Source organism: Marmota monax, unplaced genomic scaffold (genome assembly GCF_021218885.2).
Source record: "Marmota monax isolate L192 unplaced genomic scaffold, Marmota_monax_Labrador192_F-V1.1 WCK01_AAM20220418_F8-fsc00173, whole genome shotgun sequence".
Lineage (NCBI taxonomy): Eukaryota > Metazoa > Chordata > Mammalia > Rodentia > Sciuridae > Marmota > Marmota monax.
Genome location: NW_026694620.1, coordinates 3,772,080 through 3,798,835, shown reverse-complemented (window position 1 = coordinate 3,798,835; position 26,756 = coordinate 3,772,080). Strand labels below are relative to the sequence as shown.

General features: G+C 35.7%; 1 protein-coding gene across 3 annotated transcripts in view; it reads left to right on the top strand.

Moving 5' to 3' along the window:
- Positions 1-26,756, top strand: part of Helz (helicase with zinc finger) — a 165,388-nt gene that overhangs the window by 91,753 nt on the left and 46,879 nt on the right. For all 3 annotated transcript variants that reach the window (XM_058572203.1, XM_046422612.1, XM_046422611.1), the window contains exons 18-24: positions 980-1,158; positions 5,355-5,473; positions 7,196-7,341; positions 8,641-8,788; positions 15,893-16,076; positions 16,507-16,735; positions 24,514-24,718. In XM_058572203.1, coding sequence (XP_058428186.1) covers positions 980-1,158; positions 5,355-5,473; positions 7,196-7,341; positions 8,641-8,788; positions 15,893-16,076; positions 16,507-16,735; positions 24,514-24,718 — 1,210 coding nt within the window. The remainder of the gene's footprint in view (positions 1-979; positions 1,159-5,354; positions 5,474-7,195; positions 7,342-8,640; positions 8,789-15,892; positions 16,077-16,506; positions 16,736-24,513; positions 24,719-26,756) is intronic.

The following is a 26,756-nucleotide window of genomic DNA, read 5'->3' as shown; positions in this document are numbered from 1 at the left end:
TGTTGTGTGATTGTCCTGTCAAATTCTTTTTCTTTAAAAAAATTTAAAAAAATCATTGCTGGACACAATACCTTTATTTTATTTATTTTTATGTACTGCTGAGGATCAAACCCAGTGTCTCACATGTGCTAGGCAAACGCTCTACCATTGAGCCACAACCTCAGCCCCTGTCCTGTCAAATTCTGAAGGCTTTTCATTAAACTCAGGCTAAATCCAGAGCCTTTATGATTACTCCCAACCCCTGTGTGATCTGTTCCTGTACTATAGCTTAGTAGATGCCTGGTCTTTGTTATGTTGGGGGAGTGAGAGTTGGATGGGTGGATGGATGGATGAGTCTTTTCTGTAGCATTTTAGTAATCTGTAGCATGAAACCTATTAATATTTTTCTTTTGCAATTAATGGAAGAGATGCACTTTCTTAAAGTTTGCATTCTTTTGATTGTTAAGAATTTAAATTTGTTTTAAAATGTCCAGAATCTCAGACAGAGGTCTATTTAGATATAGGTATAAGAAGTTTTCTAAAGTAAAATGCAAATAACTTTAATTTGTGTTATAAGTGTGCAGTTTCATATTCTAAAATATGAGTTCAGTGTATTTTTGTAAGAATATTCTAGAAAAAGTAATTCCATAGTAGAACGATTTTGAATTTAATTAAAAACCCATATGCATGTATAAAACTTGTTTGTCATTTTGTTGAGATTAATCTGAACTCTTAAAATTCATTAGGTATTTATTTTGTGGTAGCACTTATGCTTTCTGTTTATATCTTTTCTTTTCCTTTTTTTAAAATGGGAGACATCACAGTAGATATAGTAGCAGTTTTATGTTAAATTCTAGTACAGTGGAGTGTTAATTAACAGTCATGAAATTTTACTTGTTAATTTCCAGAAATTGGAAAATAATGGTGTCAATAATTTTAGTAATCAGGTACTGTTAAGATGTCGATAAATGTGTATCAGAAATATTATCTTTTTTTACAGGGTTTATTTCCGAAATCGCTGGGTAAAGACTGTCCACCCAGTTGTGCATCAGTACTGTTTGATCTCAAGCGCACATTCCACCTTTCAGATGCCACAGAAAGAAGATATTCTTAAACATCGAGTGGTGGTGGTTACATTGAATACTTCCCAGTACCTCTGTCAGTTGGACCTTGAACCTGGTATGCTGACTTCTGCGGCAATATAGGGTATCTCACAGGGTTAGGGCTTGTGTATTCAGTCTGTAGCCCATGAGCCAAATCTGACTTGCTGCCTGTGTTTGAAATAAAATTTTACTAGATGGAACACAGCCACCGGTGCCCATTTAGTTGCCTGTTTGCTTTCTATAGATGCTTTTGTGCCACAACACCTGAGTTGAGTAGTTGCAACAGAGACTGTGGCCCACAATCTAAGATACACACTGTGTGCGCTATACTGAAAAAATTATCCAAACCCTAGACATTTTTATGACTGTTATTTCATTGGTCAGGTGGTAGTTACTTATAAGCACAAGAAGAATTCAAATTTGGACATTGTTGGTGTTTTTTTGTTTGTTGTTGTTTTTTACAATTTTCTCAAGTTTTTGTGTTAAATTGCTTTTGCATTGTAGAGACAGCAAGCATTATAGGATTTTTTTAATGTCATACTATTACATTTCTATACTGGAGCTATGTAAAATCAATGTAATATTACACAGGGACAGATAGAAGATAATAGGTTGTTGTGATAATATGGTGGAACAAAGTAGTATTACTTCAGATGCTTTAAAAGGATGCTCATTTATTACTGTCACATTATAATTGTTGACATTGATCAAAATTTTTTATCTTCTCCTTTTGGAATTGCTTTCAGAGCCAGAGATGAATTCTTTTGAACATCAGAGTCCCTGGAAGGAGAGACTGTTCTCTTCACCTTCTATTCCTGGCACCTAGCCTAGAGTATAGATACCTGGAAGCCCTATATATCTTAAATGAAGGAATGGTGGCCAACCTTTAAAAAAAAAAACAAAAGTTATTGAGTATAGATTTAATTTTAGAAAAGCTTAAATCTTTCTGAGATGTATATAATGAATAAAATAGATGATTAAACTGGGCAATGCCATTAGAGAGAAAAAAAGAAAACAGATGTGCTGCTCAGGTAATGAGACTTACTTTCTGTGTGTGTAGCTCATAGCTAGCTGGTGAGGGCAGTTACAAAAGCGGAGGTTCAAAATGTTTTGAATAGTGGCAGTATCATTGGAATGAGTTATATGTCTTCCCAAGGGACTTCTTTGACTGCAACAACACTTAATTGAAATGTAAATTTTAGTATGTTTATTTAACAATCAGTTTGCTACTTTATGATCATATTCCACATATTTGCTATGTAGATAAATATCTAAGCCTCCTAAACAGTATTGTTTTGTGAGAAAGAGTGAAGAATAGCTTTGGAGACCTAGAGTGTAGGATCATTTCTGTTGGAAGGTGACTGGGTCCTTTGTTGTGAATGTTGTTAATACTTCATTTCATTCAGTTCTCATATTGACCCTTTTGAGGATAATTTTACAGATGAGAAAATAAGACTTAAAGTAATTCAGTTTGATCAATTCAAGTTACTTTTTCTAGCTTAATCAGTAGTGAATATTTTTTATGATTTATTCAGTTCCTGACGGAAGCCTCACTCTATTGTTACCTAATGAAAATGAATTTTTTTCACTAGTCTCAGTTTTTCCAGTTTGATCCCATGTTTTATAGTTGTTTTTCTTAATCATTTAGAATAAAAGCATGAATTCTCAACAGGAAGAAAAATGCATGTGGCCATGTCATGCTTAGGCCACTATTGATAAATAGATTATAGTTAGAGATACTTTTGTTGTCACTCATAGTCATTTGGTTGAATGGGTGATGATAATGGTTAGTACTGCCAACCAGTAAGATTTAGAAAGTTCCTAACCTAAAAACAAGTTGTCTAGAAAATTGTATAAACCAATTGTTTGGAATTCTTGATATTTATAGAAATAGGTTTTTTAGCTAACTCACAGGAGGCTGGTTAATCCATTCTGCCCCTGGCCTCTATAGACTTATCACTTTCATTCTGTGGGAAACTACTTTCTGTCCTTTGCTATGCTCCTAAAAAGGAGAGAGCCCCCTTCCTACCCAGTGAGTTGGTAGTATGGTGGGAGGACTTCTTTATTCAGTCAGCAAGGAGGGTTTTGCCTCTTTCTCCACTCTTAGAGGCAAAGGAATTTTTTCCTCCTTCCTACATACATAACCGTCTGCCATAGTGTGAATGGCAAAAGCAACCAAGACATGGGATGCCTCCTACTGTAGGCGTTTTATCTGGAGAACATTAGATAATGTACTTTAAAAAAATATTTTTTAGTTGTAGTTGGACACAATACTTTTATTTCACTTATTTATTTTTATGTGGTGCTGAGGATCCAAACCCAGGGTCTTGCATGTGCGAGGCGAATGCTCTACTGCTGAGCCACAAGCCAGCCCCAGATAATGTACTTTTTTACAGGGTTGGTAACTGGGGATTGAACCCAGGGATGCTTTACTACTGAACTGCATCCCCATCCTTCTTTATTATATCTTTTGAGTCAGAGTCTTACTAAATTGCTTAGAAAGTTGCCAGGCTGCTGAGGCTGGCTTCAAACTTGCAGTCTTCCTGCCTCAGCCTCCTGAGTTGCTGGGATTATAGGCATGCCCCACTGCATCTGGTGATAGTGTGTATTTTTAACACTTGTTATCAGACCTGTATTTTCAGAGTGGTGATTTGTTTTAAACCAGGCTAAGGTCTTAGGCGAAAAAATTATACATATTTTAGAGAGAGTCGTACACCACACAATGATGTTTCAGTCAAGCACGGACTGACTATGTGATGGTGGTCCATGAGAGTCTTAGCAGAGTTGAAAAATTCCATTGCCTGGTGACATCATAGTCATTGTAAAATTGTAGGGTAACACATTTACTCACATGTTTTTGGTGATGCTGGTAGAAAAAGATCTACTGTACTGCCAGTTGTATAAAAGTGTAGTATGTACAGTTATGTACTGTGCACAATACTTAGTAATGGTAATTGACAAGTGGGTTCCTGGTTTATGTGGTTACTATACTTTTATTTTTGAGATGGGGTCTTGCTGTGTTATACAGACTGGGTTTAATTGCTGGTCTCAAGTGATCATTCTGCCTCAGTCTCCTGAGTAACTGAGACTACAGACACTATTGTTATTATTTTTTTAATATTTATTTTTTAGTTGTAGTTGGACACAATACTTTTATTATACTTATTTATTTTTATGTGGTGTTGAGGATCAAACCCAGGGACTCACACGTGTGAGGCAAGCGCTCTACCGCTGAGCCACAACCCCAGCCCACACTATTGTTATTTTAATGTGTACTCCTGGCCTACACAAAAATGTTTACTCATCCATCTCATGTTTATTGCATCTATTGATTATATTATTTTCACTTGGTTGGTTTGATCTTGTTTTGTTCATCACAGACCTAGGAGCAAAAGACTACATAACACACAACACACACACATACACTCTCTCTCACAGATTCATATCGTCTAGATGTATAGCAGGCTATACCATCTAGATTAATGTAAGCACACTCTATGACGTTCATAGAATGACAGAATTGCCTAATGTTACATTTCTTGGAACACATCCCTGTTATTAAATGACACTTGATTATGTATGAAAAGTAAACCTAAATACTCAAATTAGTAAATTTGCTAATAAGATTCTCATTGTTTTTAGTCTAAGGTAAGGTAAGTTATAATGTTAGATTTGAATGATTTTCACAACTTTCTCCTTTATATTAGATTTGAGTACGTTTTTCTTTAATGTTTGTTTATGTTTAGGGTAACATTACTTAAGAACTACCATTATTTTATTTTTGGTGTTTTTGGCAAATAAATTGTGGAAGAGCTTTGGGGCTGTCAGTTGTTTAGTTTCCTTTCTTTCAGTCAAAAGACACTATCTTGAACTTTTAAAATCTTTTCTATATATACTGATTTAACAGTCTTTGAGCCAGATGCAAGTGTTTACATATACACTACTGAGTCATTCTTTTTAAACTCTTATTTTTTAAGTGATGATTTTAATAGATGATTATCTAAATTGAGGATAGTTCTTAAAAATATTCACACTTGGTCTGGGGTTGTGGCTCAGTAATATAGCGCTTGCCTAGCATGTATGCGGCACTGGGTTCAATCCTCTGAGCACCGCATATAAATAAAGGTCCATTAACAACTAAAAAAATATTTTAAAAAAAAGTATTCACACTTCTAGGTTAACAAGCTAAACTCTTTACTTAGCAGAAAACAAGTGATTTCTACCTCTGTTGTTGCCATAATATACTTTGCTGTGTTTGCTCTGTGTTTCCAGGGTTTTTTACGCACATTCTGCTAGATGAAGCTGCCCAGGCCATGGAGTGTGAAACCATTATGCCTCTAGCATTAGCAACTAAAAGTACCCGGATTGTTTTGGCTGGTGATCACATGCAGGTACCTGCTCTCTTAGTCATCAAGCATACTGAAAATAACTTTTAATTATATTTTGGTGTTTAACATTCTATTTCTAAAACACCCTATGAAATTGTGACAGGTATTGCAGATTAAGTACTTCTAAGTATTTTTATTTTAATGTTTTTAGTTGTCAGTGGATTTTTCTTTTTTTCATTCTTTCATTTGTTCTTTTATTCATTCTTTCTTTCTTTAGCTGAGAATCGAACCCAGGGCCTCACACGTGCTAGGCAAACCACTGAGCCACAACCCCAGCCCTTAAGTATTTTTATACTAATGGTGAAAAATGCTGATATTTCTGAAGGAAAATTACTGCTCCCAATTTTTTCTTCTTTGTTTAGACAATTTAGAATAAATAATAAGAGTCTTATCAATGTTGATTTTATTTTAACATTTATTATTTTGAAGCTTATTTCTTTATATAGTTAATGTTTGATTCTTACTCATTTTTGGCATGATGTTGGAGATTGAACTCAGGCTCCACCTCTGAGTTACACCCCAGCCTTTTACTTTTTTTACAGAATTTAAATGATCCATCTTAAAATTCCCCAATTTCTGTCTCTAATATGTGGTTTTGTGAAGGATTAATTTTTTATGTCATAAAAAACAAAGGGCTTAATTAAAATTATAGTCAAAATGTCAAAGAATATATCACATTTTATGTATTTGCATACCTATTCATGAGAAAGAAACAGTTTTTTTCTATTAAGATGTCTATTTTGCGAAGTTGCCATTTGGCAACTCTTTTACCACAGCTGATTCAGATTATACCTGCATAGTGTTAGAGCTGTCAGGACACTCAGAGAGGAGGTTCTTATGAAGAAGCAAATTTTGTTTTTGTTCCTTTGTGCAAAGTAGTTTAATTTTGTTCTTTAGCAATAAAAAGTATTACCTAGAATCATTCCTTGTACGTTATGAGGCTAAGAGTATTGTTTTGATTTAGATATCGTGCCTATAATCTCAGCTGCTCAGGAGGCTGAGGCAGGAGGATCAAAAGTTTGAGGCCAGCTCAGGCAGCTAACCTTGTCCCTATTTCAAAATTAAAAAAAGAAAGAGCTGGGGATATAGCTTAGTGCTAGGACCATTGCCTAGCATATGCAATTTTTTTTTTCCCAGAAAAAGGAAAGGGGGTTGTTTTGTTAATAATTAAAAATAATTTTAGTCATGATCTGTATGTCTTACCAGCTCATCACTTAAAATGATTGATCAGTTTTGGTGAGATAACTAATGTGACTCCCCCAGTGATACTATGGGTTGCGTCCCTAAAGTTACTGAAGTAGTCATCATTTATTATATTATTGGAGAAGATCTTTTAAAAAAAATTTTTTTTTTTTTAGTTGTTGATGGACTTTAGTTTATCCATTTATTTATATGTAGTGCTGAGAATCAAACCCAGTGCCTCATACATGCTAGGCAACGCTCTACCACTGAGCCACAACCCCAGCCCCGGCGAAGATTTTTATTAATTCATGTATGGAAACTCTAGGTTTGTGTTGCATACCACAATGAAGAATTAGAAATTTTGGCCTAGTTCCTTATAATAATAAAAGGGTTCATAGAAAATGTCAACCGATTTTGTATGTTATTTCTTTTAGCATGTTGGGGTTTAATATATCAGAAATTTTAGCACAGTGTTTATAAGCAAGTTAAAGAATGCTAATTGTATATTTAGTTAAATTTTCTCTGTATGTTTGTCTGTTACAGCTCAGTCCTTTTGTTTACAGCGAATTTGCCAGGGAAAGAAACCTTCATGTTTCATTACTTGATCGACTCTATGAGCATTACCCTGCAGAGTTTCCATGTAGGATCCTCCTGTGTGAGAACTACCGGTCCCATGAAGCTATCATCAAGTAGGTGTGAACTGCCCTCTCTGATTCTCACTTTTTGCTGTCTTTTTGAGGGGTACTCAGATCAGCATATTACTAGGGACAGGTGATTGCAGTTATTCCCAAAAGATTATGTGGTGTTCCTAGTGTTGTAAGTTCTATTTAATTTTATATTTTAAAAAGATCACTTCAAAAGTCAAAGTTATGATTTTTCCCCCCCCAAAAAGCCACCTCTGGGAACTAAACATTGAGGTTCTGCTAGTTCTGACATATTTTTCAGTGACTAAATCTATAATCTATATGAAAAACTGCATGTTGTAATAAAGAAATATACTGACAAACCATATATAGTAGTTTATCTGTCTCTGGCTGTGTTATACACAAATTCTATTTTTTATTTTTATTTTTTGGTATCGAGGATTGAACGCAGGGGCGCATATATCCCCAGCTCTTTTCTAAAAAATTTTTGAGACAGGGTTTCACTAAGTTGCTTAGGGTCTTGCCAAGTTTCTGGGCTGTTCTGGAAGTCAGGATCCTCCTGCCTGAGCCTTCAAAATTGCTGGGATTACAGGTTCATGTCATCATGCTTGCCATGCATAGACATGGCATATTTTTTTTTTTTTTAATAAATAGGAGCAGTACACTCTAGAATAATGATAAAAACATCATTGTTACATAAATCAGTAATCTAGTCACATTATCATTGTCAAGTATGATGTGCTGTACATAATGTATGTGCTGCTAGGCTTTCTTTAAGAAAAATTTATGTTTTACAACTGGAAGCACAAAATAGGTTTGTTTACACCAGCATCACCAAAAACACATGGTAACACGTTGGGTTCCAATGCTGTTGTTGGCTGCGATGGTAATTTTTCAGTTCCATTAAATTTTATGGGACTACTATAAAATATGGGGCCCATCATTGAGTGACACATGACTGGATAGTTGTATGACCCACAAAGGGTGAAGTATGTACCAATCAAGAAAACATGCTAGTTAACAAATTTTCTCCTAGAACAAAGATTTCAACTAGTATCGTACTGTCATCATTTCTTCCTTTTCTCTCTATTCTTTTGTACCTTGCCCAAATCAATCCATTGAACAGTGGTACACCTGGAGCTTTCTCTATTGTTTTTGCTGTGGTTATATTTGGAGAAATTATCAGCATCATAGGAATTCAGTGTTGATACTAAAATTAACCACTGGCAGAAAGCAGTGTTACTAGAAATGACTGATTTGTGTGTGTGGTGGTGGTGGTGGGGTGTGGCGGTTTAAATTAATTTTGATGATTTATTACTCTCTTTTTCTTTTCTTTCTCTGTAGTTATACCTCTGAGCTTTTCTATGAGGGTAAACTGATGGCCAGTGGAAAGCAACCAGCACACAAGGATTTCTACCCACTAACATTTTTTACAGCCCGAGGGGAAGATGTGCAAGAAAAAAATAGCACAGCATATTATAACAATGCAGAGGTACTTTAGTTCTTTTTGCAGATTAACCTTTCTTCATTTACATGGTCTGGTTTTGTTGAGTATTTATATAACATTTTCGTTGATGTGCATTTGTTTCATAGTGTGTAAAACTTATCCTGTCCTTATACATTGATTTATTAAGATGAATCTCCTACTGGAAACGAACACTTTGGTTTACTTTTTGTTTCAGTGGTAAAACATAAAACGCATGATTTCATTTTTAAAAAAGCCAATATTATTCTCATAAGATAGACTGATTAAACTTTATAGTGCATAATCAAAGGAGTTATCATTTTTAATGAGTTTGACTTGAATAGCAGAATCCTGTGCTTAAAAGAGATCACACAGTTGCAGATAATGACATTTCTGTCTCATCATGGGCTCTAATTTAGTTTTCTTCCAGATACTGGCTTTTAGAGAGAAAGCCAGTAATATGAGGGGTCAGGTGAGGCAGCAGACAAACCCCGTGAAGACTTTTGGAGCTAGGAGGCCAGAAACTTTGTGGTTAAGGTTCTGGCTGTCACAAGACAGTTCTTTAGGGACTTCAAGAATCCCAAAGGAGACAAGAATGGGGTGATTTTCATTAGGGGAATTCTGGTGTCTACTACCTTTGGATCTCATGCTTTACTTACTTTATTTACAAAGAAATGGCTTCTATTATGTAATAGTAATTAATTTCCCTCTAAAAACTGATCAGAGACTTGTATTTAGAAGTCTACACAAGAATATCATCAGTACTTGCTTGATAAAACCATAATCCAAAGCCAAGAAACTTGACATTTTTATTTGGGAATTTGTAAATTTAAATTTACTTAGGAAACGGTAAATTTAGGAAAGGGTAAACTTTTTCTTTAAATATTTTTTTTCTCTCTTCCTTTTTGGGCATTTTCTTTAAATATTGGTATTATTTAAAACAACTTGGGATCTCCTTTGTTGGTCTTACATTCACATTGGAAATCGCTGGCCTAGAAATTAGCCATGGTAGCATAGTAGGGGGTGGGGTGGGAGGGCTGACCAGAGTGGCAGACAGGGCTTAAAATCCAGAAGGCTCTGGATTTTTTCTTTTCTTTTTTGCTGTGACAACAGGGATCAGAGTTGAGTTTTGGTTAACCTTGATCCTGAGCCGTGCTTGATGGTTACCTGAGACTGTTTCTTGACTGGGGTTACTTGTTCCTTCAAAGTGACATGGTATGTTTTTCAGAAAACTTACTAGCTGTAGGATTAAAAAAAAAAAATTGTCTTCCTGGACTATCAAGTTTACTTAAAAAATATTTTTGAAAAATATATTTGGGGCTGGGGATGTGGCTCAAGCGGTAACGTGCTTGCCTGGCATGCGTGGGGTGCTGGGTTTGATCCTCAGCACCACATAGAGATAAAATGGAGATGTTGTGTCCACCGAAAACTGAAAAATAAATATTAAAAAATTCTCTCTCTCTCTCTCTCTCTCAAAAAAAAAAAAAAAGAAAAATATATTTTTCATATTAAAAAATACAAAACCAACATTTATGTGACCTTTAAATATAAAATGTAGCTTTAGAGAAATTTCAAGCCACCTTGAACTTCATCAGAGCATGGTTGTTTAGTCACTCTCTTTAGTCTCATGAATTATTGCAATCAATTTAGACACATGTTGCCCCAGGACCTTTCTTCAAGTGGAAAAAAACTGATCCTAGTTCACTGCAGGGAAGACATTTTGAATTTTTGAATACCAGAGTAGGCCTACTTGGTTATCAATATAGGCATACTGGAACATTTCTAGAAACCTTTGACTTTTCTGTGATACCACCTGATTCCACTGAGGTACATCCCCAATCCTTGGGATTTTCTTAATGCTATGAAATTAAAGGTGAAACCTATGTTTGTTTTGTGTATAGAGTAAGAAGAGCAAGTGGCACCAGTTAATTGATAGGGGGAAATGAGATCTCTTCTGTTAAAATTCTGACTAAAATTTACACAGTACTTGAGAATAGATTAAATGCCACTGTTATGAAAATAAGATAATGTTGGGGCTAGGGCTGTAGCTAAGTGGTAGAGTGCTTGTCTAGCATGTGGGAGGCACTGGGTTCGATTCTCAGCACCACATATAAATACAATAAAAGTCCATCAACAACTAAAAAAATATTTAAAAAAAAAGATAATCTTACACAGACTTAACCATCAAAATTAACTTAAGACAGGTTGGAATTGAAAGCAAAATTAAAGAATCTGGAGCTGCTGGTATACTCATGGTATTTTTGCTTATATAAGTCTCCTTTGTTTAGGGAATGTTTTAAAAATTTTTATCATGTACATTTTTTAAAAATATTTATTTAGTTGTAGATGAATATACAGTATCTTTATTTTTATGTGATGCTGAGGATCGAACACAGTGCCTCACACATGCGAGGCAAGCACTTTACTGCTGAGCTACAGCCTTAGCCCCTTTATCATGTACTTTTTGCATCATGTGAACATGTGGTAGAATAAGAGAAAGTGGTTTTTTTTTTTGGTGATACTAGAGATTGAACCCAGGGGCAATTGAAAGCTGAGCTATCCTCCCAGCCCTTTCCATTTTTTATTTTGTGACAGAGTTTCTAAGTGCCCAGGCTGGTCTCAAACTTGGAGTCTTCCTTCCTGCCTTAGCTTCCCAAGTAGCTAGGTGCCACTGAGCCTGGCAAGAGACAATTCTTAATTCTGAATTTAAATCCCCCAAATAATGAAGTTATCTCAGCTTAATGTAGAATTAAATACTAAGCACTATGGTATGATTCTTAACCTTAAGAAATTCAGTTTGAAATGAAGAACTGTAAAACTAATCGTAAGATTGTATAGTTGGTGAGTGGTAGGCAAGGTTATATGTAGATAGGGAAAATGAATCTGTTGTTTTTAGTGGGACCTGAGACAAAAAAAAGAGAATGTGATATTTGCTTCATACGTTTTGGGAATCTGTGGTTATTTGTGTATGTATTTATAATTGTTATATCTTCCTGATGGATTGACCTTCTTATTGTTATAAAATGTCCCTCTTTATAGATAATATTTTAGGTGCTGTTTGCCTGGTATACTTTTTTCCATCTTTTTACTTCCGTCCTTTCATACCTTTGAATCCAGCGTGTCTTCTGTAGGCAGCATATCACTAGAATTTTTTAAAAAATCATGCCTGAACGTTTATGCCTTTTTATTGGATTGTTAACCCATTTATACTTATTGTTACTATTTATGGTTTTTACCTCTGGCTCTTTATAAAACTATTTCTCCTTTATTACCTCCTTTTATATTAAGCTATACATATTTTTTAGCATCATATTTTAATTCCTTTAATAAACTATATATATTTTATTTTTTTTACCTAGCAGTTTCTCTAGGACTCATTATATTTATCTTACTAGAATCTACCTCAAATTGTTACTAACTTCTCAGTGATACATAGAACCTTTACTTCTACATACAGTGTCAATGACTTCTTTTTTCTTTCTTTCCTTTTTATGCTGGTGTTACGCAATTAATACACATATGCACATACAACAAACTGAATAATACGTTGTTATAATTATACTTTATATGATCTTATTTAAAATTTTCTGAGAAAAAGTGGGACTAGCATATATTTAAGAGTTTGCTATATTAACCTTCTTATTTAATATTTCTGATTCTCATCATTTCTCTGTGTTACTGTCTGGTGCCATTTTTCACCCACTTCCTTTGTGCTTTCATTGTCATACATATTAGTTTTCTGTATGTTATAGCCTAACATGTTTTACGCAGTTGCTCTTTAATTTAGTTAAGAGGGGAAAGGAGAGGAAATGTGCTTCTGTACTTCATCTTATGATTACCCACATAATAACCTGTTCAGTAGTGCTCTGTGTGGATTTGACATTTGCTGGTGACACTTGCTTTTTGCCTCAAGGACTTCTTTTAGTATTTCTGGTATAGAGAGTCTTCTACTAAGGATTTTCAGGTTTTGTTTATTTAGGAACGTCTGTTTTGCCTTAATTTTTGAAAGGTTTTGCTGGATATGAGATTACTGGTTGAGGTTTTTTTTTTTTTTTTCTTTCAGCACATGGAAATGTGTTCCCATTGCTTACTAGCCTCTGTTGTTTTTGATGTGAAGTCATATGTTAATTGTATTAGAATGTCTTTGTAAGTGATGTGTTGTTTTTCCTCTTGTTTACAAAATTTTATTTTTGTCCTTGACTTTCAAGATTTTGACTGTGATATGTTTAGGTGTGTATCTGGATGTGTTTATCTTACTTGAAGTCATTGACACTGGATGCAAAGATAAGTGTTTTTCATCAGATACGGAAACTTTTTAGCCATCATTTCTTTGAACTCTCTTTTGTTGGTTTTTGGTACTGGGGATTGAACCCAGGGGTGCTTTATCGATGAGCTACATGGCCTTGAATTTGGGCTCTTCCTATCTCAGCTTCTGAATTGCTGGGATTGTAGGTAAGTTCTCTGAACATTTTTAATGTTTTTATTTCGTTGCATTCCTGTTCTGGTTTTCACATTATATGTATGTTGGTGAGCTTAACCATTAAGCTTTGTTCATTTTTTTGTCACTGTTTTTGCTCATTGTTCTTGAGGTTGCATAATCTGTCTTCACATTTACTGAGTTGTTCTTCTGTCAGCTCAAATCTACTTTTGAGTCCCTTGGCTTAGTTTTTCTTTTCATTTATTTTACTTTTCAACTGCTTGGAGCATATATTGTTCCACAGTGTGATCCAGTGAAGTTGGGTTTTGGCAGAGGCAGAGTATTGCCAGTTTGTGAGGCTTGGCAGAGGTTATGGAGTAGTTGCTGGGGGAAGGTTTGGAACTTGCTCTGTGCTGGCTGTCCCACTGGCATCCACCCTAGTAACAGAATCTCTGTGAATGTATGTGTGTGTTTTGTGTGTATGTGTGTGATATGTATCCTGCCATCTAGCTGCTTCCACTACCAGTGTGGACCTTCTGTAACCTAGACTGGAAGAGGTTGGAATTTGCAGATTTTCATAGGCTGCTGAATAGGACTTCTCTTCTGGGAGTCTGTTCTGGGAAATGGGGAAGATGGGAACTGTCATTGGCTACCAAACACATTGAATCAGCTCTCATCCAATGCAGAGCTGTACAGGAAAGGGGGGCTGCACTTTCACCCACTGTCCCACTTTGGGCTTCCCTGTGTAGCAGGAGATGGGGATCAGGGAATAGGCACTGTCTACTTCCAGCTGCTCAACCTTCTGCAGTGTGTGGCAACATAAAATAAGATCTGCCAGTGTTTACAGGTTGCCAAACCACCAGGAATAGCTCCATTACCCCAGGGAACTAAGGGAGATGGGAACTGCCAAGATAGAAGTTGCCTGAAGAGACAGTCCTATGAGACAGAGCTGTGAAGAGGGCAGGGGGTGGAGTGCAGCACCTAGCTTACTGAGTTCTGCAGGTTTTATTGAGTAAATGCTTTTTACTTTCTTCTGAACTCTTTGATCAATCTCCAGAGCCTTTACCTGTTCTGGCCAGCTTCATGGATACTTGTTTGGGAGAGGTTTCCCCAAGCTTCTCATACCAGCATCTGAACTACAGTTTTATGCTGTCAAGAATCTAAGGCTGCGCAGCGATCAGAGGAATAAAGTGGAGAAATGATTATGTGTTGCTTAGTGATAGGATCTCTGTGGCAGGGGACACAGGAGAGGTGTCTCCCAAGTTTTATCTTCCTCTATGTCTAGTCACATGGGTAAAACCAGCTTCTTTTTTATTCTTTACTGTAATATACTTAACCCTACCCTTTTTTGTTACCCATAGTGAGAATACCAACCAGTGTTTAGTCTGGTTTGTTATTTAGAGTCCTTGAGCAGCCTGTGTATTTGATGCCCTGCTGTGTATCATTATTACAATAGTAGACAACTATAGTGCCTATTCCCTGATCCCCATCTCCTGTAGTCATTCATTGAATTTGTATCTAGAAACAGGAACTGCTTCCCAGCCAATAATCCTCAAGGTCTTGAAAAGACAAAAATTGTCAATTTGTTCTAAATTATAAATTCAAATAAATATTATTAAATGGCAAATAAATTGTCTACTTAAGCCAGGCAAGGTGACACGCTCCCATGGTCCCAACTACTGGGGAGGCTGTGATGGTAGTGTCACTGGGGCTCACAAGTTTCAGACTAGCCTGGGCAACATAGCAAGACCCCATCTCAAAAGTTGAAGTAGTACTTAAAAGACATGTTTTAAAATTTCTCTTTTTGCTGTATGCTTTTCAGGTCTTGCCTGACCCTGGATTGATGCGCGCGCGCACACACACACACACACACACACACACACACACACAATTAGCGCTCTGTTTTGTAAATAGATCATAATTGCTTAGTAGGCAAGGAACATGTTTTATTAATCTTTGTATTTCCCACTATGCCATACATTGAAATTATTTGATTAATTCATCAAGTTAAAATAGGTCAAATTATACTAAAAACCCTATCTTAATCCAGTAAGTAGGGTCCAAAATATTCAGTTGCATAAAATATATTGTTATTTTATTGTAAAGATAATGAAATGGCCTAGCTGAACTTGTGCCACAAGAAGGCTATGCATTCTGAAAGTCTCTCTCTGATGTAAATTTGTATTTGGTGTCAGCTGATGGTTATTGGCTGGTCCACGTACTTACTCAGTGGTAGAGAAGGCATTGCTGTACCCTGCTTGTATTGTTGGGACTTAATGGTACACTGATTACAGGAATCTTCTAGTTGGCTAGTTTCATTAGCCTAATCTGGTGGGAGCAGACTAAGAAGCACTGGTTATGTGAGGACTTGTTTTCCTAATTTCGTATCCTTTTCCTGTTCTTCTTTCTGTACAGAAGCTTGAGCCTATTCCCAGTTAAGCATGGAGCTAGGTGAAGGATGTGGGCCAATTACATTGTCTCTTATTTTCAGGTTTTCACTGGTTACATTATTATAGAATTTTACTGTTTAAAATGTGAATATAAATTTATTTTTATCACTTTGTTCACACCAGCAAAACATAATTCCCATTTAGAGGTATTTTTTTAAATGGCTTTTGCTAAAATGGGATCCTTTATAAATCTATTTCACTTACTGTATTCTTTCTCCAAACACTGGTAAAAACTTTAATATGTGTGTATGTGTGTGTTTAAAGGTATTTGAAGTGGTGGAACGTGTAGAAGAGTTAAGAAGGAAGTGGCCAGTAGCGTGGGGAAAGTTGGATGATGGCAGTATTGGTGTGGTGACTCCATATGCTGATCAAGTGTTCAGGATACGTGCTGAACTTCGAAAAAAGAGATTATCTGATGTTAATGTGGAAAGGGTGCTAAATGTTCAAGGTAAGCATTAATTGGAATAAAGTAAGTTATTAAATGCTTAAGGCCTAAAGTGTGTTCACATTTGATTTTTGTAGATAGACACAGTACCTTTACTTTATTTATTTATTTTTATGTGGTGCTGAGGATCCAACCTAGTGTCTCACTTGTGCTAGGCAAGTGCCTTACCACTGAGCTACACAACCTGAGCCCCTCACATTTAATTTTTAATTCTTATAAAAGATATTAGATCTTTAAGAGATCGTAGATCACTTCTGGACCAGCAATGAAGAATTGCCTCACTGTTTTCCAGAATGGCTTCACCATTTTACATTGCCACTAGCATCCTCACCATTTATTATCTAGCACTTATATTTTTAAAAATGCAATGCTTTATTAAATCAGTGATTCAGAATGACAATCTCAAGCATTTTAAAAAAATTTTGTCTTGTAGGAAAGCAATTCAGAGTTTTGTTTCTTAGCACAGTACGGACAAGACATACTTGTAAGCATAAACAGACACCAATTAAAAAGAAAGAGCAACTTCTGGAAGATTCCACAGAAGACTTAGATTATGGTTTTTTATCTAACTACAAGCTTCTCAACACTGCCATCACAAGAGCGCAGTCCCTGGTTGCTGTGGTGGGTGATCCCATTGCTCTGTGTTCTATTGGAAGATGCAGGTAATCATGTTACTGATTGACATATTAAAGGGGGAAATGTGAAGTAATTTGTATGTCTGTGTATACATGTATATTTATGACCTTTTGGCTAATTAAAATCAGGCTTCAATGGAAATGGAAAAGTATATTACTTTGGGTATATTCATTGTATGCATAATTGTGTATTCATTAATTTAATCATTATTTAGCAGATACTTCCTTAGTGCCTTCTCTGTTTTAAACATTCTTGTATCCACTGGAGATACATCAATGAACAAAGCAGACAAAAATGTCTGCCCTTGTGGGCTTATGTTTTATTGGGGAGTAAAGAAAGACTGACAGTGAACTAAATAAGAATATTGTATAGTATTTTTAAAAATATTTATTTTTTAGGTGTAGTAGGACACAATACCTTTATTTTATTTATTTATTTTTATATGGTGCTGAGGATCAAACCCAGGGCCTCGCACATGCTAGGTGAGTGCTCTGCCACTGAGCTACAACCCCAGCTCTTGTATAGTATTTTATTTAGTAAGTATAATGTAAAAGAAACAGGACAATAAGAGGAATTAGACATGAATGTATGAGGCAGACTGGTTTTTGATGCAGTCAGAGCTGGCCTCCTGAGAAGCCAACTTTGGCAACAAGAGCTATGAAGTGTCCAGGAAGAGGAGCAGCTAGTACTAGGAGCCTGGGTGGTTTGGGGTGGTTTTGCATTGGTGTATCTTTGATGGAGGTGTTGAGAGCCACAGCGGAATGGCCCCTGGCATTTTGCCAGAAGGAATGGTTGAGAGGTGATGCCAGGGAGCCATTAAGATGATGATAATTAAGTTAAGCTGTGTATAATTGCTGTGACTGGATGATGCTGGATTGAAACATATATAGACCCCTGCTGTCCGGGTGCTCACTACTTTTGAGTTCCTGTTGAGTTCTGGTTGAGTTCTTGCGGGGATTCCTAGAGGGGGATTCCTAGAGAGTTCCAGTTGGTTGGTGAAGGCCTGGGGGAGGGAGTTCCAGTTGGTGTGTGGTGTTCCTGGAAGGGCCGAGTGGGTGGCGGGGGAAGTTCGGGCAATAAAGGAGTTCCTGTTTGAACCTAAAAGTGCCTCCAGGCGGCTTGGTTATTTTGTGCCCAGCCAGACTGCGGCAGGGAGGCTGAATTTTGTATTGCCTGCTTCCCGTCCCCTTTTATTGTTACTTTAGTTTCAATTTTTTATGAATTCCCTTTGTAGTAGTTTCTCTCAATACTTCAACGTAGGTAATTCTTTGCATCTGGTAAATTCAGAGGATATTAAAATTAAAGGGGGTTAGAAGTGGCCATTACTTGTCTCTAGGTAGGATTGTTCACATTCATTAGGCTGTAGTTATAAGGAACAGTTCTACTAAAATGTGGTTTAAATATCAACCGAAACAAAAAGTTTTCTCTCTATTCTTGTGATTTTTACTAGTTAATAGAAATTTAAACTGTATGAGGCCAGTCCTATTTGTCCTTTGGAGTATTGAAAATCTGTGTCAACATTTTTTCTAAAGGCATTTGAACAGAAATTTATAATATTCCTTATGAGAAAGAAAGAAATAAAGACATTCATTAGAGATTACTTAAAATTTTATATGTGCAGTAATATCTTTCACAGTAAGTTCAAAATATAGAAAGAAATTTAGACATTCCCAAATCTGCCTTGGCTAATTGTTTCTTTTTTTTTTTTTTAGTTTATTTTTTAGTTTTAGGTGGACACAATATCTTTATTTTATTTTTATGAGGTGCTGAGGATCGAACACAGTGCCTCATGCATGCTAGGCGAGCACTTTACCACTGAGCCACAACTCCAGCCCCTAATTGTTTCTTTTTAACATGTGAGAATCAAAGTAGAAAAAACTGTTAGGACATGACTCTTTAGAAATCATGTTTTCTGTTCTGTGTAGGTGTGGCAAAATTAACTGCCTGTTTTCATATTTAGCAGGAAAAAAATTTCTAAGAGAAAGGGTCAATTTGGGACCTTTAAGAATAAGGTTCATGTATTAGTTTAAGACTCCAAAAGAAGTTAATTTTCTTGAAAGGGGAAAGCTATTCACAAAGGAATCAAGTAAATGATTATAATGTATGGCTACATTAGGAAAAATAACTTTCTTTTAAAAATAACAAAGCTTGGAGGAATCATGATGTTATCTACAGTTTTGTTTTAACATGTCCTTAATTTATCATTTAAAAAATAGATTGCCATTCATTTGGAGTCACTAATGACAAGCTGTAGGGAAAGGAATATATTACTTTCCAGGTTACAAATGAGTAGAACTACATGTATTAATAAGTTTTACTCTCATCATGAGAATTTTATTTTTTAGTTACTTTATGTCCATTGAAAGTGTATTTGGTTAGGATGTTGCTGTGGTATTTTTCCATTGTTGTTTTAGTTATCATTTGGTGAGAATGTATATAATTTGATTAAAATTTATTATATTAAAACATATATAGAACAGGATGACAGAACAACTAGACACTTTTGGGGAAAGAAGAGTCATGAGTATAGTGTGAAGCTACATCACTGTTGGGCTGTATAAGTAACTGCAAATATTTACGAACCTGAATATTTTTAAAGAAACCTTTCATTGAGCCGTATCATGCTGTCAGTTGAATGAGGTCAGCACTTCTTATCCCTCCTCTGACACGAATTCTTATTTTCTCAGAACAAATAAATGAAGAATTCTTCCTGAAGTCACTCTGTCAAATTGTCCAGGGCTAATTTTTAACTTGAAACTAGGTCTTCTGGTTGCTTATGTTTTATCTTCTTAGCTGGAATATGCCAAGAACCTCGAATTAATTTATTTGCTAAGCAAAATATTTTCAGGGAAATAATAAATGGTGTGTGTGTGGGGGTAGGGATCATACATTCCGTAACTAAATGGGAATAATAATTGTGACTGTAGTCTTGAGTTGATGGTTGAGACACAGATGTTTAAACTTTAATCTTGTTAATTTCATTAGAAATTAACTTACTCTCACACTGCAAGTAAAGCTGGATAATATAATGTGATTTTCAGGTCCTATAAAAATGAAGAACACTCTCCCTCACTTTTCATTTGATATTTATAAAAATATTAGCATAATATTCCTAGATTATAATCAAGTTCAAGGAATGATTTTTGTATAAAGTCAGTTATATATCAGTCAGTTATATATATTTTTTGTTTTATTTTTAAATGGGATTTTTTCTATTAGCCTGAAATAAATGTAGTAAACTTCTCTCCACCCTGTTCTCCATGCTAGCAGATGCTAACACTGTGGCAACCGATTATTGACAGCTCTCCTTCTGCCACGTGCTAGGTTATGTGCCTTGCACACATTGCCTGATTCAGTCATCCCAACAGTTCTGCAATGTGGCTAGTTTATTTGCATTTGAAATAGCAGCCCAATCCAGAGAGTTTAAATAAGTGCCCAACGTGACAAGGCTATTATGTGGTTCACTCAGACAGATGTCAGACTGACTTCACGGTTCAGGCTCTTTCCCAGGAAGTGATGAATACACAATAGATCTACACTTTGCACTGACAGGGGAGGGTGGTAACATGGTGATAACATTTCCCTACTCTGCTGTGTATAAGGGGAAAATTTCTTTCCTTTAATTGAATTTCTTCATTAGCACATTTCATTAACTTGGGGGAAATGTAAACATGTAGAGGGATCTTGTAGTGATCTTAGGACATCAAGTAATTATTTTATTTTTAAATATTGTTTTTAGTTTTAGATGGACACATGCCTTTATTTTATTTATTATTTTTATGTGGTGCTGAAGATCCAACCCAGTACCTCACGTGTACTCTACCACTGAGCTGTAATCCCAGCCTGATTTTTTAAAAAATATTTTTTAGTTGTTGATGGACCTTCTTTATTTTATTTATTTGTATATGGTGCTGAGAATCGAACCCTTGGCTCACGCATGCTAGGCAAGCGCGCACTACCACTGAGTCACAGCCACGGCCCAGCCTGATTTTTTTTTTTTTTTTTTTTAGTTGGACACAATATCTTTATTTTACTTTTATGTGGTGCTAAGGATCGAACCCCGGGCCTCGCACGTGCTAGGCAAGCACTCTACTGCTGAGCCACAATCCCATCCTCCCAGCCTGATTTTTTTAAAAATCAGTTTTTATTCAAGTAATTCTTCAGTATTCTGTTAGTGATCCTAGAAAAAGGTTAACATAAAAACCAAACCAAACTTTGTATTCATGTTTTTGTTCAGTGATTAAAAGGAAGGACATGTCCTTTGAAATACCTGAAATTATATTACAATGAAAACATATTTGGGTTCCCAAACCAATATAACTAGAAGAAAGAAATGGTAAGCATAAACAATTTAGGGAAGGTGTTGAGAATTAGGAAGGCTTTACATAACCTTAGTGAATTCTTAGCCTCATTATGAATATAGTCAGTTCTCAAATGGTCTTCCAGTGATGAGTGTTCAGAATGCCTCATCATGCCATGCGTAGCACTTCAGTAAAGTTTTGGGAATTCATAGGCAATGTGAATAGTCTTGGAAAGAGCCTTCACTAAGAGAAAAAACAAAATTCTTTCTAGCTTTAAAATGTAGAAGTTTTGAAGGAAAAATATATTTCTCTGAAAGTTTAGAAGTGAGAAATAGTCTTTTCAATAATAAGGAATGGTAATAGTAATATTGCTGATGCCCTCTTTTACACATGTGGAAATTGAGGTATAAAGATAGGATAAGTAATTTGCTGGAGTCAGCTCAGTTACTGGGTGCTAGAACCAGGCATCTATTTGCTCTATCAATGGCAGAATAAGAAGACAAGCCAGATTTGAAATATAAATTTCAGATTACTTTTGGAACTCGGCTAACTTGATTAATTTATAGTATTTAGCGTTTTTTCTAAAATGAGGTTTTTTAGCTCAAAGGTAATTAAATTTTTTTTTTATTCCATAGGATCTTTTAGACAAAGACTCTGTCACTGAGCCACTGGCTTCTCTTATAAAGTGTGAAGTTCTTTGATGGCTCTGCTTAATTCAGTGTTGCTTCAGATCTTGTTTGATGCAGCTAAGGTCATTGAGGGCAATAGAAGGAGGGTTTAGAGTGTAAGAAGGTAGTTCAAACATAGACCAGCCAGGCATGGTGGTGCACACCTGTAATCCCAGTGGCTCTGGAGACAGAGATAGGAGAATTGTGAGTTTAAAGCCCGCCTCAGCAAAAGCAAGGCACTAAGCAACTCAGTGAGACCCTCTCTCTAAATAAAATACAAAATAGGGCTGGGGATGTGGCTCAGTGGTTCAGTATCCCTGAGTTCAATCCTTAGTACAAAACAAAAAAAAAAAAAAAAACAAGATCTGGCATTTGGACTGCCTAAGCTGGAAAAGAAAATATTGAATTGATATTACAAACTGAGCTAGAGAGTAAGAGCCAATCCATTTTTTTTCTTTGTCCTATTTGTTTTGGAAGTCCAACACAAAAGTGAAATACCACTCTATGGAACTAATATTTTTACCAGTTAGACTGAAAAATAAACCTTAAACTCTTCCTTATCAGTACAGTATGAAGTAGAATTATGTTAATAAATATCCATACAGTTGAATATTGTGGCTGTTCCAATCAAAGAGAGTGGAAGGTTATGGACTTTTGATTCTGAGTGCTGTCTTAGAGATAACCTTCCTCAGGTTTTCTCATGTTATAATGAGAAAGAAACTTGATTTCTTCAGAAGGGTTCTTCAGAATAAAAATACAACTTTTCAGTGTACATTTCTTTGCAACACACATTTACAGTAGCTTGAGTAATTCTTGTTAGCTTTTGTGTCTTATAGTCAGAAAGCACAAAATATTTAATATTTTGTGGTATGTTTTACTTTTCTGTTGTTACATATATGCCTAAAATTTATTTTGGACCATATTTCTTTCTTTCTTTGGTACTGGGCGTCAAACTCAGGGCCTGAGGCATGCTAGGCAAGTGCTCTTCCACTGAGCTACCTGTAATCCCAGTGGCTGGACCTATGCTTAAACCCATATTTAAAAGATTAGAAAAGAGGGCTGATCTGTAGCTCAGTAGTAAAGTGTTTGCATAATATGTACTAGGTACTGAGTTTGGTCCCCAGCACTGTTAAAAACAAAGCAAAAGAAAAGTTTGAAAAGAGTGTATACACATCTATAAGGAAAACATGGTTGGTTCAGCATTTAACTCAGCAAAGTTTTGTGAATATATTAATAACCCAATTCCTAAACTAACTCTTATAAACCTTTCCATTTATGCTTCTTGAAGCCATCTTGGTTACTTGCTGTCCACCTGGACACCAGGATATCAGCTTTGGAAGAAGCCATGCCTTATCTTTTATAGCATAATAAAATGTTATTTGAACTTCATATTAAACATAGGTATACATATTATAATAGTCATTTAAAATGTAAAACCTTTTTATATGTTTCTTATAATAAGTATTTAGTATTTTTAGTATTTAGAGATCTGTTTTCAAAACTTTAAGAATAACAGTATGAAGGGCTGGGATTGTGGCTCAGTGGTAGAGTGCTTGACTAGCATGTGTGAGGCCCTCTGTTCAATTCTCAGCACCACATATAAATAAATAAAATAAAGGTCCATCGACAACTAAAAAAAATTTTTTTAAATAACAATATGCAACTGCAATAAGTTTTGAGTGCATTTTTCTTTAGTACATATTGATTAGGAGATAATCAACATTAAAATTAATATTCCAACTCCCTGTATTTTACATAATTTTTAAACACTCATAACTTAGTCAATGTTATAAGATGTGCTTATGACAAGCATCAGCTAAGTAAGAGAAGAACATAGGAGCAGATGGCTGTTTTATTTATTTATTTTTGGTACCAGGAATTGAACTCAGGGGCACTTGACCACTGAGCCACATCTCCAGCCCTAATTTGTACTTGATTTAGAGACAGGATCTCACTGAGTTGCTTAGTGCCTTGCTTTTGCTGAAGCTGGCTTTGAACTCACAGTCCCCTTGAGCCACTGGCATTACAGGCATGAGCCACCACACCTGGCTGCAGACGGTTATTTGTTATTTTTATAGAATCCTCATGAGAATTATGTACTTTGTGGCACAAATTTATTTTCTGAATTGCTTTTCTTGGTCATCTAGCACCAAGCTACTTTGACATTATAAGTTATAAAAATATATACATATTAACTTGAATCATATAAATTGTATTACATTATATATATGTATATGTAATATGTACTTACAGTCATGCATTGCTTGATGATATGTTCTGACAAATGCATTGTTAGGTAATTTTATCATTATGGGAACATCCTAGAGTATATTTACCCAAACTAAGATAGCTGTCCCAGTTCTAGGTGATAACATCTTAGGGAACCACTGTTATATATGCAATCTGTTGTCCAAAGCATGGTTGATGGTGTGTGAAGAAAAACATGTATTTATGACTGTGCCCTGAAGTACTTAACTTTCTATACATTGAATTACTATCAGCTTTGAAATCCTTGGTTGTTATGTGTATAACAAAAACATCATTCTGTATCGGCACTGATAATTGAACATTGATTATGTTACTTGCATTGATGAGCCAAAATTTTGTGCAAGCCTATTTCTATGTATCATACTATTTATGAGGCATGGCTCTAGTTTAAGCACCAAATTTCTGAAATCTTGTGATTGTCGTAGGAAGATTGCACCTAAATCATAATGAGATGACTACTGGATTTAAGAGTTTGGGACTGGGGGGAGACAGAATTTGAAATTATCCTTAGTCACTTTTATATTCATTTCTGTGGTCTCATCCTGATCTTGTAAATCTTTTCTGTAGGAAGTTTTGGGAGCGGTTTATTGCCCTGTGTCATGAAAATAACAGTCTACATGGGATCACATTTGAACAGATCAAGGCTCAGTTAGAAGCTTTAGAACTAAAGAAGACATATGTGTTGAATCCGTTGGCTCCTGAATTTATTCCCCGGGCACTAAGACTGCAGAATTCAGGAAATAGCAACAAGCAGCAGCAATCACCACCCAAGGTAAAGCCTCCCTTAATGAAGCTGTAGAGTTGAAAGGGTAAGAACAGCGCTACAGCATCAAAGTTTATTGGGTTGCAAGTTACTTTAAGCTTCAGAATTGAAGACTGCATTTGGTGACCAGCAGTTTCTGCAAGTAATTTGTCTAGATTTGGCATGTAATAAAAATACAGTGCATTTTTACCACCTACTTAAGGTCGTAATCATCCTCCAAAAGTTTTTAAGTTGAGTTTGGGGTTGTGGCTCAGTGGTAGAGCTCTAGCCTAGCACGTGTGTGGCACTGGATTCAATCAGCACCACATAAAAATAAATGTATTGTGTCCATTCTCAACTAAAAAAAAATACATTAAAAAAAGTATCTGAAAATGTGTGGTATCCTTTGTGTACTATACCTTCTCAGTCCTCACTGCTGATAGACTTGGTTTTATCTGTCAGCTAAGATGTGAATAAAACAACACAGTTTAAAACATCCTGCATCTTATAACACAGCATATTATTTATAAGGATTATGTTATAATAATAATATTTGTATAAAGAAGATAAGTCTAATCTTTCATTGATGACCGACTCATTTCAGACGGTATTTGACATTGAGGAAATTTAGCCAGCTTCTTAAAGATTGATTTTTTGACTCATTTTTGTTCTTTAGGAAGAATCCAGTCAGAGGGAATGGGGTTGGGAGAGTTGAGGCTCTTTCCGCTTTTGAATGGCAGTTATTTTGGGCAGAGACAGTTGGCTTATTTTCTAGAGTGTCTAAAAAATATTCTAAAATGTCTAAAAAAACATCCTAAAAGGAAGGTTCTGATAATGGCACATATAGTATTTACTCTAGTATTTTTATACATTTATAGTCCTCAGTGTGGTATGAAACTTATTTACATGAATTAAAAGAGTTAGTATTGAACTTTATTACACCTCATGTGCCAGCAATAGTGAGTGGCTTGTTTTGAAAGTCTTTAGGCTAAATAGGTATTAAGCTGAGAACTACTTTCTATGTTAACATACTGCTGCTGTATATTATTGGTAAATAAAAATGTACATAATGTGCAATAATGCTTTAATGATTTGGCATTATCAGAGGATTAAGCATTCTGCATAAATGAGTTTATCTTATATGCCAGGTGCTAAAGAGGCATACATCAGCAAATTTTAGCCCCTCAGTTCTCTTGTGGCAGGTGTTGGAAGAGGTAAAAGAATGATGGTCAGAGGAAGTAAGTAGATTCAAGGCAACTTCTACCATGGAGCTCTTGTTCAGGAAGTTTGTGAGTGGATAGAGAGAGTTGGAAAGTAGGGAAAATGTAAAAAATTAACTTAGAACAGAAATTTTTATTTGTATTGTTTGCTGCCTTAGTGTCTGTGCCTAGAGCAATATCTTGCACATAATAGGTGCTTTGACATATTTTTTAAACAAATGAGTAAGCTTAGCTTAAGAGTTTTATGTTAGTAAGCTTTCCATTACTGTAATAAATGCCTGAGATAATCAATTTATGAAGAGAAAAGTTTTGTTTTGGTTCACAGTTTTAGAGGTTATAGTCCATGATCAGTTGGCCCCATCGCTTTGGGCCTATGGTTGCTTTTCTTGTCACTAGTATGTGACAGAGCAAAACCATTCATTTTATGTCTGGGGAGTGAAAGAGGAAAAACAGGAAGGGGCCAAGTCCTATGGTCTCCTCCAAGGGCATGGCCTTGAAGACCTCTACTAGGCCCCACCTCTTAAAGGGTCTACCACCTTCCAATAGTGTCAAGCTAGGGACCAAGCCTTGAATACACAGCCATTTGGGGGATACTCCAAACCCAAACTATAGCAAGTACTTACAAAAGATGAGTGCTTTGGGAGAACAGGTGACATGTCTACAGGGGACAGCAAGTAGCTTAGGGTATGTAAGAGTAGGGTACCTACGTAGAAACTTCCTAATTTTATTGTTTTTTATTTAAAATGTCGCAAAACCTTGTAGCCCTTTGCACATTCTTCAGTACTACACAAAACTCTTACTTGAGCTGTGTAAGCATCAAGTAATTACTATAGCTGGCACTAGATTTA